The 17,694-nt window shown below is 38.0% G+C and overlaps 1 protein-coding gene across 1 annotated transcript; it reads left to right on the plus strand.

Moving 5' to 3' along the window:
- Nucleotides 1-1,215: 1,215 nt before the first annotated feature.
- capn2b (calpain 2, (m/II) large subunit b) lies at nt 1,216-17,613 on the plus strand. Its single transcript, XM_079592376.1, has 21 exons — nt 1,216-1,563; nt 2,495-2,564; nt 4,270-4,388; nt 5,704-5,837; nt 8,697-8,865; nt 9,739-9,822; nt 9,907-9,992; nt 12,278-12,346; nt 12,439-12,599; nt 12,740-12,903; nt 13,049-13,060; nt 13,174-13,385; nt 14,181-14,217; nt 14,910-14,975; nt 15,060-15,117; nt 15,192-15,256; nt 15,379-15,447; nt 15,537-15,615; nt 15,718-15,834; nt 17,152-17,210; nt 17,293-17,613. Exons 1-21 carry the CDS (start codon nt 1,327-1,329, stop codon nt 17,314-17,316), a joined length of 2,091 nt encoding a protein of 696 aa, XP_079448502.1. The 5' UTR covers nt 1,216-1,326; the 3' UTR covers nt 17,317-17,613.
- The last annotated feature ends 81 nt before the right edge of the window (nt 17,614-17,694 follow it).

Below are 17,694 nucleotides of genomic sequence, written 5' to 3' on the forward strand. Positions count from 1 at the left end.
TAAAAAAAAAATCTTAAACACTAAATGGCCACACAAATGTGGTTCAGGCAACATTGATTTTCTTCATTGCATATATTTATAACAACACGAAATATAAAACGCAACCCTGCTTCTTTTTGTTTTCATTTTAAAAATATGAAACATATTGAACATTAAAACTGACATTTAAAAAACAGAGACGGGGTTGTGTCATTTTATTTTATTATGTATGTACAGTGTGAATGTAGAATGTATACATCAACAGAATGTAGCCTATAATAAAATAAATATAAAAAATACTATATATATTTTAAAATATATAGCCTAAAATAAAATTACACAACCCTGACTCTTTTTGTTAAATGTCCGTTTTAATTATCTGATGCTGCTGTCTGCCCCGCTTAAAATCATTGGCGACGCGGATTTGTTTAGAACTATTGAGACTGTTACACGAATCACGTGACCGCGTGGCGGCGAGATCACAGTGTGTCGCAACTCTCATATTTAACGGCTCTAACCATAGATATTATATGATGTATATGGCTGTATCGGCTCTGGCTCCGTCCGTTTACGTTCAGCGAGGGGGAGGACGTCAAGCTCCACCCAATTAAGGGAAATCAAAACTTAATTTGAGGTCCAGCTTACTAAATTTGAAATATAACTCGGTGCAAGTAATAGCCTACAATATATACTTTAATGCCACGGCATTTTATTAACATGGATCAAAACGTGTGCAGACCACACTGTAAAAAAAAGGGTTAAGTTAGACTCGTCTAATTGTGTAGAAATCAACGCTCTGGCTGCACCAGCTGTAGCCTAATATCCGATAGGTGGCGCTTTTGTGCAGCTAATCGAGGATTGAGCTAGTCTCTCCACCGTTATGTAGGCCTAGCCTAGAAAATATCAGAATTAACTTGCATGAACAAATAGACTAAGTTTTGTTCGCACAATTAGCTTAATTAAACTCAAAAATTATATGACTGATATGCGCTTCGCCGCAGTGCCATTGCAAAATAAAAGTAGGTTATTTAATAAGATATTATTTGAAACGTACTAAATACTAAATAGTATTTTATATTGTAGTATAATACTAAATTGCTACAGCAATAATAATTCTTGATCAGTCAGATAAGGTCACTGTTGTCGCAGGGATACAGTTGCTCAGCTGTCAGTGTATTTATGTTCACTCTTCCTGTTCTTCACTGTGTGCGTAAAAACGCGCAATAACTCGCTCATGACAGCCCGATGACCACTCCTAGAAAGTTTGGGGCGGAGAGTCACAGTAATCTAAGTTGAAGCATCAAGACAGTTGCACATTTCTTAGATTTTTTTGGTTCGAAGTGGAAAATGTCGGGAGTCGCCTCTACCCTAGCCAAGAAGAGATTGCTGGCTGCAGGGTTTGGAACGAACGCCAATGCCACTAAATACCTCAACCAGGACTTTGAGGCGCTCAGGAGCCAGTGTCTCGGCAGAGGGACCCTGTTCTCAGACCCGTCTTTCCCAGCCGCACCCGAATCCCTGGGCTTTAAAGAACTCGGACCCAACACGTCCAAAACCAGAGGAATAGTATGGAAAAGACCCGGGGTATGATTTATGACGTTTTAATGGAGGGCATCGTTTGTGCGTTGTTTGTGGGAATGCCATGCATTTCCAAAATGTTTATTATTTGCATTTATGTAGGCTATAAACGGTTTTCTAATAACGAGCCTATTTGCGTTCTAACGTCCGCGTTGTTTTTAATATTAGGCTATATCTAGATGTGCATCAGACTGCCACAGTCGTCATCCGCGTTGCGTTTTAAAGCGGTGTACCGAAACCGTTTTCTCAACTGGAGACCAGTGTGGGGATTATAGCCTATAGCTACCCATAACAAAACTATTTTTTCAGAACGTTCCACTAATATTCGTTTGAAGTTATAAAAACGTTATCTCTGAATGTTCCCTGAACGCTTTGAGAACATTATTAAAGACCAGATAACGTTGAACATACAGATAACTTTTAATGTTATTGGAAGCACATCGTTTAGTGCCACGGCTTTTCACAAAATACTTTTTTTGTCATATATCTGTGTTATGTAAATCATAATGTTTTGCCTATGCCACATCTGATAATGATTGTTTGCTATGGTTCGCAAGCATTTGATTAACTTTTGTAGTTAAACAAACTTGAAAGCCATGTTAAAAGTTAGGCCCTACTCATATTTTATGACTTCTTATGGCCAGACCAAAATAATTCCCACAATGCATCATGTTGATTCTATTCCATTTAGTTGCATTGTTCACCATGGTCGAATTAATGCAGAACAGATGCACTTTAACAAATTGTTTTAAGGAAAATCAACTTGAATGTTTAAGTCATTTCAACTTAAATTATGTTGAATCTTGTATAACTTAAGAGAGTTGAATTTTTTGACGAGTTAAAGCAATGTAAAAACATGTTTTGTCATAACTTATTGATCATATAATTTGCTATGATCCTGTGTTTCAAATATGGCTGTCTTTGGTGTTTTTTGCAGGAGCTGTGCTCGAAACCACAGTTCATCGTCGGTGGAGCGACACGGACGGATATCTGTCAAGGAGCTTTGGGTAAAAGGAAAATTCATTTTAAGATTCTGTGTGCTAATCCTCCATGTTTGTCTAAATGTCAAGAACCTTTTAAATATTCAGACCGTGCCTTTAGGTCAACAATACAGCACACTGAGGCATATATCTCTTCTCGCCCTCCTTATCTTAATTCTTTAAACATAGGATACCTGCAAGTCAATTGCATATTAAACGTTTTTAAGTAGGCTACCCCAACCAATAATTCAGCATATTGCTCATTCTACTCTGTAAAAAAAGTCAACAAAATGCAGTAATACTATTGCGTGATTCTTTATAAAAGGTAACAAATTATTTACAATACTTGCAATGGTAAGTAAAAAACCTTTACTCTTTATTTGAAAAAAGTTTGCTTGCAATACCCAATGCTTGCAAATCCTGTGAAGCAAGTTAGTTCTACAAAGGTTTATTGTGAACTTGACAAGCAAACACTCACACATACTAGGGCGGGTCAGTATTTGAAGGATGCTTTTAACTTAGAGCTCATACCATTGTATTGTTAACTAAGACTTGATTTCACTTACTGAAAAAAAGCTGGAATAAAATAAAATACAAATATTAGATCTACTTAAAAAACTTAAGATAATTGAGATTAACTTAAAAAGTTGAAAACAAAAACTAAAATAAGTGAATAATAAAAAATTAAATACAAAATTAATTAATTAATTAAAGCTAAGAAGAAATGACAAAAGCACAACAAAATGACTAAAACTTCAAATAAAATGAAAATAAAAATATAAAATGAAAATATACAAAAAGCTGATTTTAAATAATAAATAAATAGGGTAACAATTTACAATAAGGTTTAATTTGTTAACATTAGTTAATGTATAACATGAACTAACAGTGAGCAATATATTTGTTAATGTTAGTTAATGCAAATACAGCTGTTCATCGTTTGTTCATGTTAGTTCACAATACATTAATTAATGTTAACAAATTCAACTTTTGATTAATAAATGCTGTAGTAGTATTGTATTTTCTTAGTTCGTGTTAACCATAGTTAACTAATGTTAACTAATGAAACCATATGAGTAAGTGTTACCATAAACACTATAACAGTATATAAACAATCCTAAAATAACACTGGAGGCTCATACCATAAAGCTTCACACTGCTAACTTTAGTAACGTCACTCTCACTGCTATACTTTCTTTTGCCTCATTCATTCCTGTGTTCGTACTGAAAAACTGAGCCAAACACATAATGCAAACCATCCGAACGTAGAAACTAGCCAGAGGGATTTCGAACAGTCATTAAAGGTTGCAGTTAAAGAGAGGAAAACCTGGCTGTATTTATCCAGTAAAGTCTTAATGTGGTACATGTGTCAGACTGCAGGAAAAGCAGCCTATTGTCTTTTGAAGAGAGCGGATTCAAGTCTCTGCATTTTCGACATGCATCTGCTTTCTCAGACTGGCAGCTCACCACTTGCGTGACATGAAAACCACAATAGCTGCTCCGATGCGATCACGAGTTTGAGTCTCTCGAAATGTGTCTGTTCTTGTTTGTCTGCAGGCATTTGAATGTGACTAAAGTTGCATTTCAAATGCAAATAATGTTCCATATCTGTAAAATAGTGAATAAGTGAGTGAGAGAGTAAGTGAATACAGGCCTCTCTGTGGCATGTTTAAACTCCAGACTGCAGAGCAGTTGTAAACACACAGTAACAGTCTCACTTCCTGTCTCTCAGGTGACTGTTGGCTGCTAGCGGCTATTGCTTCCCTGACCCTGAATGAAGACGTTCTGGCCCGAGTGGTGCCCGGCGGGCAGAACTTTGATGACAGTTATGCTGGAATCTTCCATTTCCAGGTATCTGCAGTGTTTCCCCAAGTGTGCCACTGTGCATTGGTGTTCATGTTACAATATAAAATCATTAGCATGCTAATCAACAATACTTTCTGATTGTGGCTTATTGCATATAATTGTATTAATATGCAAAAATATATTACAATCCTTAAAATACTGTGGTGGTACAGTGATGGTATTTACATTACAGTATATCATGGAAACTATATTAATTTACCATTATGTTTATGTGATACTCAAAACACATGGTATTACTATGGAAGCTTGTTTTCGCCGTGGAATAAAAAAAATAACAAGATGATTGTGAACTTTTTTTCTCACAATTCAGACTTTTTTCTCGCCATGCTGACTTTATGTCTTGTCATTTTTACTTCTTTTCTCAGAATTGTGAGATATAGGGGGGAAACGTGAGGAAAAAAAGTGTTTATATCTCACAATTCTGACTTTATAACTCACAATTGCAAGTTTATATCACGCAATTCTGAGAAAAAAGTCTGAAATGTGAGATCAAATCAGTCTTTTATTCAGTGGCGGAAACCAGCTTTTATTACCATGCCCGAATAAACATGAAAATACTACAGTAAATGTTACGGGGAAAAAACATAGTAACACGGTAGGTAAAAAAATAATAATGTTAATACTATTATAATATATTATTAGTAATAGTTCTATTTAATAAAATAGTTACTGTTCTTTTCAACTTTCTATTCATCAATGAATCCTGAAACTGTTTTCAACATCGATAATAATAATTCGATTCACCAAATCATCATATTAGAATGATATCTGAAGAATCATGTGACTCTGAAGACTGGAGTAATGATGCTGAAAATTCAGCTTTGATCACAGGAATTAAATACATTTTAAAATGCATTCCAATTGAAAGCAGTTATTTTAAATAAATGTTATGTTGTACAAATATTGCATAATAACATATTTTATTTCCTATAAACGCAGCCTTGATGAACGTTTAAATAGTAGTGTATATTGTAATACGCTAAATTTTGTAATACTACATTTTGTAATACGCTATATTGTACATGGCTAAAAAAAAAACATAGTAACAGCATATTATGTCTAAAAACCAACATAATACATAGTTCACGTCCAAAAGTATGGTAAAGTATGGTAATACTATACTAGTGTCCAAAAAAAAGCACTTTTTGGTGCATTTTCTTATTGCCTTTAATGCAGAGTTTGACTCAAGTTTGTATATGGGTGCCTTTGCAGTTTGTATATGGGTGTCTTTGCAGTTTAACACACATCTTGAGATCGAACAGATAAATCTGAGACTGCACCTTGTACCTTTGTCCTCTAGTTCTGGCAGTTTGGTGAATGGGTGGATGTTGTCATTGACGATCGTCTGCCAGTGAAAGACGGTGCGCTGGTGTTTGTTCACTCCGCCGAGGGAAATGAGTTCTGGAGCGCCCTGCTGGAGAAGGCCTATGCCAAGTTAGTGTTTGTGCATGTTGTTTCTTGTGTTTTCGTGTTTGGAAGGGCATTCATTACGGCAGTTAAGTTAGAACTGCCTAACCCAGAAAGCCGGCTTATTTGTGGAGCTTGCTTTCTAGGAAAACACCAACAAGGATAAGCATGTGTTTTCTTTAGGGTTGTCAATTGATTTGATTGCTCGCAATTGTTTTTAATATTTTAATGTTTTTATAACATTATGTAATTATGGTAACACATTCAATTTTAATAAATTCAATTTGTAATATTCAATCAATATATAAATGGGGAAAAACATATAGTTTGTATAGTAAATAAAAAATCCATTCATATATTTACGGTAATACATTTACCGCATAGACCAGGGGTTTTCAAAGTCTAAGACAGTGGGCCTCCCTTTTGACACAACTTACCCAATGGCAAATTATGAGTAAAGATGATACAAATTAAGCAATGTCCTAATTGCTTTCACTCACTTTACTTTCCTATGCAATCTCCAGTCTTAGATCAAATTAAGTTTTTTGAATGAAGGAATACTTCCAGAGTTGATCATACAAAAAAGTCTAAATAAACTGTTTAAAATATTGACATTTATTGTAAGGTTCAAATAAGTTTAATTTCTTGTCTAAACTGCGTCTGGCCATTATTTTCTGACTGCCACGTGGGGAGACAGGGCGGGATTTATATGACGTCCACCTGAGAATGCAGACACGATGGCTGGATTGCGTTTACATTACACTGAGATCCGATCACAATGCATCCTCGACTACCTCCGAACCGGGACAAACTGATCGGATAACATTCCGATCAGAAGCGCGTTTACACTCGTCTTTTCAATGTGTATGTGGACAACATCCGGATAATGCCAAGTGTAAACGCAGCCAAAGACAGCCGTTGTAACTAGCACAAGATGACTATAGGCTGGAGAGGAGTAATGGCAGAGCAGAATTAGACTTGAGAATACCAACAATAGCCAGACAGGACCTTCAAGTACAACAGCAAGGCACTCAGGGATCTCAGGCTCAGCACCAGGCTTGCTCCTAAGCAAAGAGTGTAAGCAGCCAGGGACGCTCTGCTAGCAGGACAGGACTGGAAAGAGACAAAGGAGACAGGACCAATTGCAGAACTAAAGCACTAAAGAAAAAAAACTTTGACAAAAAAAACACTATAGACTTTGGTAACAGGAAACAAACTATGTAGCGCAACACATGAGGGAGAGAGCACACATATAAGGGGAGCTAAGACCAAGAGGAACAGGTGAGCACACTCAGACAAACGAGGACTCAAAAAAGGGAGCAGAGAACATGAGGAACAGGTGACAACACTCGGACAAGGAACAGGTGACAACACTCGGACAAGGAACAGGTGACAACACTCGGACAAGGAACAGGTGACAACACTCGGACAAGGAACAGGTGACAACACTCGGACAAGGAACAGGTGACAACACTCGGACAAGGAACAGGTGACAACACTCGGACAAGGAACAGGTGACAACACTCGGACAAGGAACAGGTGACAACACAGACAAATGAGGACTCAACTAGACAAGAGGGCGTGGTACAGGGAAACAAGGAGGCAGGAACAGAGCAGCACATGGCCAACACAAACAAAACCATATGTTCAAGCACAACACAAACATAGAGACACGAAACAAAGACAAAGCTGCCACGGCAGAACCCTGCCAGTGTAGCTTTTCATTTTTTAAACACCCATGTAGGAAGAAACATCATGGCCATATTCCAGGAGGACAATGTCAAGATTCCTCAGGCTCAAATTGTGAAAGAATGGTTGGGAGGATCAGTTAGGTCAGCAAAATGTATGCACCTCTCGATTGAAACATCACAACAATTATTTCCATTAAGAGGAAATTTCCATTTATCGCTGCCAGCTGAACACGTAATGTCAACACCTGTTGTTTGTTGCGTTGTGTGTAAGATTGCCTACTAATTTTGGAATCACCATGTGAACTATGGGAATGGCCCCGCCCACAAGCGGTGATGTCATGAATGAGCATTTATAATAGGGATGAAATTGAGTTCTGCAGTGATGACGTATTTTGGTAGGCCAACCCGTAAGTTCGCATCACCCTGGTTCCGTCGACAAAAACCCAATAGGATTCTTCCGTTGTCTTTTGGATTATTGCAGAAAACAAGCTATGCGACCAAAATTTTTTTATGATTCTTACACGTTTGTTCATCACGATAAACTTCACAAAATGAGCACAACTTTATGAATTTTGAAGCCTAAATACAATTGGAAGAAATAAAACTTTTAATGTAGACTATATGCAAACTACACTAGTCGCATGACTTCAAAGTCACAATCACTAAGCTTCGACAACTCTTTCAGTCTTTTTTTAAGAATCATTTTCCCTGAAACTTTGAGTTAACATATAAACATAACAAGGCTGTGAAAGCAAATTGATGAGTAGTTGAGTTTATTTTGTTAGCTGTGGAGACGTTTAATGTCTCTGACAACCTCTGTAGTACCATTTAGCTTCTTGTTAGAAACTACCTTTTTTAAGACAATATTATTTTATGTTGTAGAATAAAACAATATCTTGAGCTTGTGTTCATCACCACAGACCTTATTTCTGGCATTTAACCAAAAACCCATAAAAAACCCAATTGACTTCAGGATGATGAAGCCAGAAGTGCTAAAATGCTGATTTGTTTCTGTGAATTGGCCTAAAATCTTTGTATAGTATCAAACATGTTGTTTAATAGGATTTACAATAGTTTCTTTTTTAACGATACTGTCTTATACTGTAGGTCTTAAATAGTTTCTGAAACGAAGGCCAAAGACATGTGCGCACATGTCGCTTCATAACTCTAACGTGAGTTTTATGGTTTCTGCCAGGGTGAACGGCTGTTATGAAGCCCTGTCTGGAGGATCCACCAGTGAGGGTTTTGAGGATTTCACTGGAGGCATCGCTGAGAACTACGACCTGAGTAAAGCACCTTCCAACATGTTTCAGATCATCCAGAAAGCCCTGGATGCTGGAGCTTTGCTGGGCTGCTCCATCGATGTGAGATTCCTCTGCCTGCACTCATAACTCTTATATATTACAAGCGTTTTATGTAAATCTGTGTGTGTGTTCACTAAGGCATGTTTACACCTGGTATTAAGATGCGTTTTCTTGATCGAAGCACAAGTGGACGACACTAAATACAGGTGTAAATGGAGTCTTAAACGTTTTGAGCTTGTCCACTTTCAACCACTTCCAGAGGAAGTGAAAACGTATTAGACCGGATTGCTTTCGTACTGTAAACGCTCATGTGGATTAATCGCGATTAATCGTTTACAGCCCTAGTTCAGACACAAAAGACTGTCTACTCTCCTCCTACTGACCTAACGCGTTAACATTATGGGAATCGCTCTTGCCAGACGGGATTTAAACTTTGTCGGCTGCGGCTAGAGACCTAAGTTCGGTTTGAAGATGAAAAACATACCAAGCACAATATTGTTCTCTCACGATTCCTGATTTCTCACACAACACTCACCGTGTTCTGTCTTGCGTCTGTCAGAGCAGAAACTGAAGCTGCTGCTCTCCATATATTTTCCCATCATCTCCGGTCGTGTTTAAATGTAAATTGCTCAAGCTTGTTTTCGTCCATTAGACCGAAAGATCTGAAAACCCATACATTAACCCGCCCCATAGACCCTCCCCTCAAAGAAATCAGGACAGCAGTGGTTGAAAGTGGACAAAAGAGACAAATTAAAACACCAGGTGGAAACGGGAATGTGGCTCCCTCATCTACTTGTGATCCGATCGACCAAAATGCAACTTAATACCAGGTGTAAACGGGGCCAAAAAAAGTTTCATTTGGAAATAACTTTTGGGTCATAAGCCTCGCCCTTTGTCAGATATCCCTGTTTAATGCTTATTTCTATGGTGTAGATCACTAGTGCTTCTGATTCAGAAGCCGTCACCCGTCAGAAGCTGGTGAAAGGCCACGCCTACTCGCTCACAGGGGCGACAGAGGTATGAATAAAGTTATTGGCAAGCCCTTTTTTAATGACAGAATTATTAAATTTTGTCATTAGAGTACATGCTGTTTTTCTTCAGGTGAACTATCGTGGCCGCAAGGAGAAGCTGGTCCGTATGCGCAACCCTTGGGGGCAGGTGGAGTGGACCGGAGCCTGGAGTGACAGGTACGGTTTGATTACCGCCAGAACCAGAGATATGACATAAGTGCATCGGTATACTGATATAATTCAGAAAGTATGAGGTCGCAATCGTGCAGTGTCGATAAACTTGACTGATGAAAACGGTTAGAAACTAAGGTTTTTATGACTTCGTCAACAAAGAAAATAATGAACTGATTTTAATTAAAACAAACATACTGTTGATTACAAATATGACAGTTGCTAAATTTTACGCATAAATCTATATGAAAACGTTTTCACGAACAAATCATGATTCGTCATTAACTTTCCCAGCCAACATTTCCATGTGGGCCTTTGATGGGCTGTCACTTGGGCTCTGCATGGGCAACCAAAAGAGGGCCCAGATAAATTTGTCCACCGGCTCCACATGGGCCCCATGTATGTTAGCCCATAGGGGCCATGATTGGTCCATAGTGGCCTCTAAGTGGGGCCCATTTAGATGTTCATTGTATGAGCTCACTTAGGTCCCAAATGGGTGCTAATAATGAGGCCAAGGTGGGCTACACACAAAAACCTTATGGGGGCCACATGGGTGATCACCCTGGACCCACAAATGGCCCCATTATATTTTTTTGTTTAACCACAATGGGTGAAAATTGGGCCTCATTTATTAATTTCTTAAAGATTCCAGTGGGTCGGATAATTCACTATGCAAAATTCACTTTTCAAACCACTCTGATTTTATGTGGTACTCCATATATTTTAAATTACATGATAAAATATATAAACTGTTTATAAATATATAAAATGACTTCATCTCGGAATGCGTAAATCATGTTTTTTATTGAATGCCATGATAAAACCTCTTGAATGCATCAGGATGAAATTCCTGTATAGCCTGTACAGACTCTTCAGCTTCATACCTAAAGAATAAAGAAAGAAAATACATAGAATTAGTAATAATCGGCTGGTCAAATATGCAAACAGAGAGAGAGAGACAAAGTTTACTCTGTGTTATTTCAGGAGACAGTTTTTGCTTGTAGTTTTTGTTGATGTTAACACGACGGCAAGCAAAAGAAGTATCCAATTGCAGTAAAGTTTATTTTTGAAAACACATAAATAGAGTAAATATAAGCAGGGGTGCAGATGTGGGAAGTACAAACAAGGAACATAAAACAAAACAAGACTGGAACGATATTCCAACAAAAATTGCGATTGTATTGCGAATTGTAAACTTGCAATTGTAAGATAAAAAGTCGTAAAAATTATCTTTTAAAATGTTTTATCCTGTGGCGGAAACAAGCTTCCATAGAATAGGGTTTTAAACACAGGAGTATAAATACAGCTAATTACAGAGGAGCTAACAAGAGACAGGTGGAGGTTATTAATTGTCATGGAAACACACAAGGGTAACTATGGTAACAAACAAGGCAGGAAACAAAAAAACACAAACAAATCACAAGGTTTGAAACCCTTTTCACTGGACCTTTTCAAACAGTTGTGGCAATTTACTATTAAGGGAAGTTGTGACATTACCAGTAAATTAAACTTAAGTGCTTCCCCTCATGCGGACCAATGAAGACAATGGCACAGCATTTAAAAGATAATTTCCGATGACTGACATCACAGAATTTACCGGTATTCTGGTGCTGATGTATGAATGTCTCTTACCGGTAAAAAGTCAGAACGCCATTGCTTGTGTGAACAGCATATTTGTGTATTTACCTGTAAAGTCATTCTGGTAATTTTAAGGTAATTTACCGGGATTGCTGTGTGAAAGGGGCTACTGAAACAAGAGAGCATAAAAATACACTTCAAAATAAAAGCCCTACAACTCAAAACCGGGTAAACGAGACAGGAATGTAACAGATTATTGTTGAATATTATTTATTATTTGGTTTATTATTTTTTTGAACTTTGTAGTGCAGATTTTTCTTTTATTTTTGTCAGCTACAATTAGATGCTATTTAGACTAAAATCAATGAATGTGACAATGAAATACTGAATAAAAACACTGCAGCCATAAGATCATTAACATATAACCGTCTATATTGACATATGTGGCCTATTCAGAATTCATTAATCTGCCCTTGTTGAACAACAGTGTGAATTATGACAGGATGTTAGTCATTCATAACAGAGGTCAATTTCATAGAGAAGTCTTAAAGGTACAGTGCTCAGTGGAATGTGGCCTCTGGTGAATTCATAGTTTTATGGAGTACTTTGGAACTTATTTGGAAACGACAGCATCAAACATCATAATTAAACATCTACATCAAACACTGAACTGCTGATGGTTATCTGAAGTGTTTACTTCTTCTTTCCTTTAGTTCATCTGAATGGAACAGTGTTGCGGCTTCAGAGCGACCTAACGCCAGCGTTGAGGATGGTGAATTCTGGTGCGTTTACAATCTAACGTCCAATATAGGGTATTAAAAAAGTTCCATACATTATATTAAATACGTATAACATGTTTTCCCTATTTGTTTAGGATGTCATTCTCAGAATTCCAAAGCAATTACTCTCGTATAGAGATCTGCACTCTGACCCCGGACACCATTACCAGTGATTCGGTAAAACACTGGGCCGTGACTAACCACGCCGGCACTTGGAGGAAAGGCTCCACCGCCGGGGGATGCAGAAACAACCCTTGTGAGCCACAAAAGAACTGCAAACACACTATAAAGCATCATAAATCAGATTCAGATTTCAGTGCAAACAAAATGATTCACATGGACAAAGTTTGGTTTGTTTTATAATATTGCTAATGGCTGCATTCACTCATTGCTCAGACACCTTCTGGATGAATCCTCAGTATGTGATTAAGCTGGAAGATGACAATCCAGACGATAATGAACCGGACTGCAGTTTCGTGGTGGGTCTTATCCAGAAGGATCGGCGTCGCATGAGGAAAATGGGAGAGGACATGCACACTATCGGCTTTGCTATTTATGAGGTGGGTGGAGACACAAAGAGCAGTCTAAACATTGTGATTATGATGGATGGAGAGGACACATGTTCCTTACACATGTACTTCAATAAAAATCCCAATTGTTACATTTAAACAATATCAAATCAATGTTTTTTGTTTGTTTCCACAGTTACCTCCTCAGGTAAGCATTAAACTACAAAGAGAGGTGGTGACTTTTCCCTTGACCAATCATATCTGAGAATTCACATTAGTCACAGCCTTCCTGGCTCGCTGATTGGCCTTTGTCTCCATCAGTTTCAGGGTCAGCGGGACGTGCACCTCGATAAGAACTTCTTCCTGACGCACGGACAGAAAGCTCGCTCTGAGACTTTCGTTAACCTGAGGGAGGTCTGCACGCGCTTCAAATTGCCTCCAGGAGAATACCTAGTTGTGCCTTCCACCTTCGAAGCCAACCTGGACGGAGACTTTTGCCTACGCGTCTTTTCCGAAAGAGAGACCGAAACACAGTAATATATCCCTTCTGTGTGAGCTTTCCCTACTTAAAGGCACAATATGTAAGATTTTGGGGCCCTATTTTAGGGCGTGTCCGAATCCACTTTTGCTAGTTTAACGTAAAATGGTAAATATGGTTGCCGCGCATGGTCTAAAAGGGTTGTCCCTATTCTCTTAATGAGTTATGGGTGTGTTTTAGGCGTATCGTGCAATAAACCAATCAGAGTCTACTCTCCCATTCCCTTCAAAAGCCAGTTGCGCTTGCGTCATGGCGGATTGCTGTTTACATGGCTGAATTTGCAAGCAGAGAAACGGATCTGCTCGAGGTTAAAGCGCACAAGCAGACCATCTAGGGGACAAAGTGTACACGCGTTGTCGACCCGCCTATAGGTGCATATTACTAGATTACTATGATAACTGCGTCGGGCTGAAACTAGCTAAAAACATTTGCGTCACGCTTGCCGCCGCATTTCACCAGATGTATGATAGGGCCCTTGGATTCAAATATCCAAAAACCATTTGAACGATGTTTTAATTTTTCCGATAATGTTTAAATCCAGAGAAATCCGGTATTTCTTTTTTCCTGATTGCTTTCCATCGGCTGTGGAGGTGAAGACGACAACTCCCATGATTCCACACACATTAACGGTGTCATCAAGCTACGCCTTTGTTGTTCTTTGAATAAGCGAACTCTAGCGGCGAAACTTACATACTGTGCCTTTAATGCCAATATGCAAACTGAATTTATTTTTATTTCAAATACTTGGTTCTGAATTTAATTGATTGGAAAATCTTATGTTTTCTCCTAGAATATGTGATGACCCTGTGGATGCTGAATTACCGGATGTAAGTAACTCAACAGACTGCTCTCAAATAATATAATGTAACGCTCTCAAAAGTCAACAGCATCACATTAGCTATGCTTCCTTCCAAAATTGCTTATTCAGTTCATGCGGAAAACTGAAATACCACATAAAACATTTGGGAATAAAGCACCGTTTCTATCCCATGTATTCAAGAGAACAAAATCGTCAATACTAGGGAGTCCATGCAGTTATTCAGTCACATGATCTGTTGAGTCACATGTTTTTTGTTTCCCATCAAAGAATTTAGTCGGTAAATGTGTTTCCATCATAGTTTATGAGCGTTTTCTTATCGGATAAAAAAAATGTATCCGCTTCAATACGTACATTGTTTTTTTTAGTCACATTTTAATATTTGATCCGCATCTTGCCGTTTCCATTAAACATTAAACATTGCCATTAAAATATTTTCCACAGCCTGTCACATGTTGATTTCTATTACTAGTAGAAAGTTGAAATTATCATTTTAATTTAATAATAATTCATATCTAATAGTAACAATAATAAATGAATAAAAAATAACAACAATAATGAGAATCAATGAATAAAAAACAATCATCCTCATTAAGCAATATTAATATTTTGGGTTGTAATCAACATTTTGACACAAATGTTGCTGATAAGTCGTATTGAACCTAGAACTTTCCTTTAAAATGTGCTTCTTCGTGTTTTCAGGAGACTGTCTCAGACGCTGAAGTTGAATCTGGATTCAGAACCATGTTCGTAAAACTCGCTGGAACTGTAAGTGGAGACGACTTGTTATGCAGCAAACATTTATATATTCTGAAAAGCAGAATCAGAACTGAATCATACTTCTCTCGGTAGGACATGGAAATCTCAGCCTCAGAGCTCATGACTATCTTAAACAGAATCATCGCAAAACGTAAGTACTCCCGCATCCTTTAGTTTACACTCGAGATTAAGGGGGAGTCTAAGGAGCTGTGCGTTGTTTTATAGGAACTGACTTAAAGACAAGCGGCTTCAGTATGGAGACGTGTCGTGTCATGGTGAACCTCATGGATGTATCCTCTCAGCTGCTACTGCTCACAATTTTATGTTTGTGTTAACATGACATGTGTGCTTGAGTCAGGAATTACAAGAATTTGATGTGTTGTATTGTAAATTTCCCTTAACCGTATCTCAGGACAGTGGGAATGGAAAACTGGGTCTGGGAGAGTTCGCTACTCTGTGGAAGAAAGTGCAGAAATACCTTGTAAGAGATCCTAAAACCCAGAAGCCTTTAACATGATTAACCATTTAACATTATTTTGAACATATTGTCTTGTTTGAAAATCACCCCAGGCAATTTACAAGAAGAATGACATGGATGGTTCAGGAACCATAAGCACTACAGAGCTGCGTATGGCACTGAAAGAGGCCGGTAAGTCAAGACAGACTCAGATACTCGCACACATACAAGCAAGAATCTCATTTTGGGGGTGTATTTTAATATTCACTGCTTGTGTTTTATTTCCTCTCCTAGGTTTCTGTCTGAATAACGCTATATTTCAGCTGCTGGTAGCACGTTACGCTGAGACAGACATGACCCTTGACTTTGATAACTTTGTGGCCTGCCTCATGCGTCTGGAGATGATGTTCCGTAAGTCCCTTGAGTGTTCGTTTATCAAATATCTTGGATTTAACACATTTCATCATATTTAGATTTAAAGGTAGGGTAGGCAATTTTGGAGAGGCTAGCAATAGCGAGCTAGCTTAGAAAGCATAAGATCCCCCCCTCTCCAAAGCCACGCCTCCTTCAAAACACATGAACAGCAAGGAGCAAACAAAAGTGTCACGAGAGAGGGCGTTAAACTACCTCATGTCTCAAACACATAACATTACAATAATAATGAACATAAATAATTTAAAGAGCTCTGACCTGTACCATCTGACTGCTGCAAATTAATTTCACCGTTGATACTAGTCACGAACCACTCCAAATATAACGTCACGGGTTTCCATCTCCTTCAAATTTCAGTAGTTATGTTGTGAACGCAGCATAAGCTGGTTGTTTTGGTTCAGGAGGAACTGTAAAAGGCGGCTGCTGTTTCGGTGCTCAGTGACTGACGTCTGTCTAACTCTGCATAGCATGAAACACACTGATGACGAGTGGTATGGAAATTCATATTTTGACAGGCAGGTAGGACATCGTATTGTTGCATTCGAACGGAATGCAATGATTGGACAGACATTTTATGGTCCTGAGACTTCCACAGAAGATATATGTACTAGGGATGGCCAAATTTCAAAAATATTGTATTCAAATTATTGGTCTCATAAAAAACGAATACATCGTAATCTGCTACAACGCATGTGCAGGTTACTTTTCTTCCTGAACAAGTACGGACCCCGAGTCCATGTAGCTTTCACATTCACGCGAATCACGGCACAGTTCGAGTGCAACCGTACTCAGACCACCTCTTTCAGGTAGTCTCGGGTTCGGTACCTCGGGGCGCTCCCAGGTCCACATGACAGCTTTCACATTACCGATTTTTCATGCAAGCCGTGCTCCTGTTCTGAACTCGGCCAGTGTAAAAACGGCCTTAGTTTGTGTGCCTATCATTTTCACTGCATTTACGGCCAGCAAAGCAAAATTCAAATAGTATTTATATTTTTTTAATAATAATTACAGATTGAATATTCGACTATTCATGCACACCCCTAATATGTACATGTTTTAATATTTAGACTTCTGTTATTGATTGCTGTCAGGATGTGAAGAGAGTTTCAACCATGCAGGATAACAAAAAGTGTTTATGAAAAAATTGCTTTAACTGATTTGACTCTTAAATCTGCATAGAAAATATCTGCAGATTCTGTCTAGGCATTTCATGTTGGGTCAACCTTGTCGTGCTGGATATGCAGAGGTTTTGTACGTCTCTGATCTGATCATTGTGAATGTGTCTCTCATTTCTAGGGGTGTTCAAAAAACTGGACGCCCACAAAAGTGGCTTCATTGAGCTGGACTTTCAGCAGGTTTGTCACGCTAAAACTTTTTTTTTAAATGTAAATATTGAAATAAATACATATTTTAACACATTTTCTATATATTTTTTAGTGGCTGAACTTTACCATGATTTAGATGACTCCCCAACAGACCACATCACTCAAGAATGAATTATTAAGATTACATGTGTTAAACTTTTAAAGATAGGTATTTACTTTTATTTTTTAAATTGTCTATTGCACTTTTGACCAGTCTTACTTCCAGATTTTGCATGCTTTTATTGTGTTTGACATTGTCACACTATTTTCGTTTACAAATGGAAGCATTGTTGAACCAGGAGAATCTGAACCACTGTGTATTAAAACTGTGTGCATTATTATTTTATTTTATTTTTCCCTCTAAAGAACATTATTAAACACTTTTGAAACTGTACGAACTCGTATTTTTGTACATGAATGGAAGTTACTAAAGAAACACTTCCGGTCCCTTTAAGGCCCTTTTCAGAAGGCGTAT

This window comes from Phoxinus phoxinus, assembly GCF_949152265.1.
Source record: "Phoxinus phoxinus genome assembly, chromosome: 20".
Classification (NCBI taxonomy): Eukaryota; Metazoa; Chordata; class Actinopteri; order Cypriniformes; family Leuciscidae; genus Phoxinus; species Phoxinus phoxinus.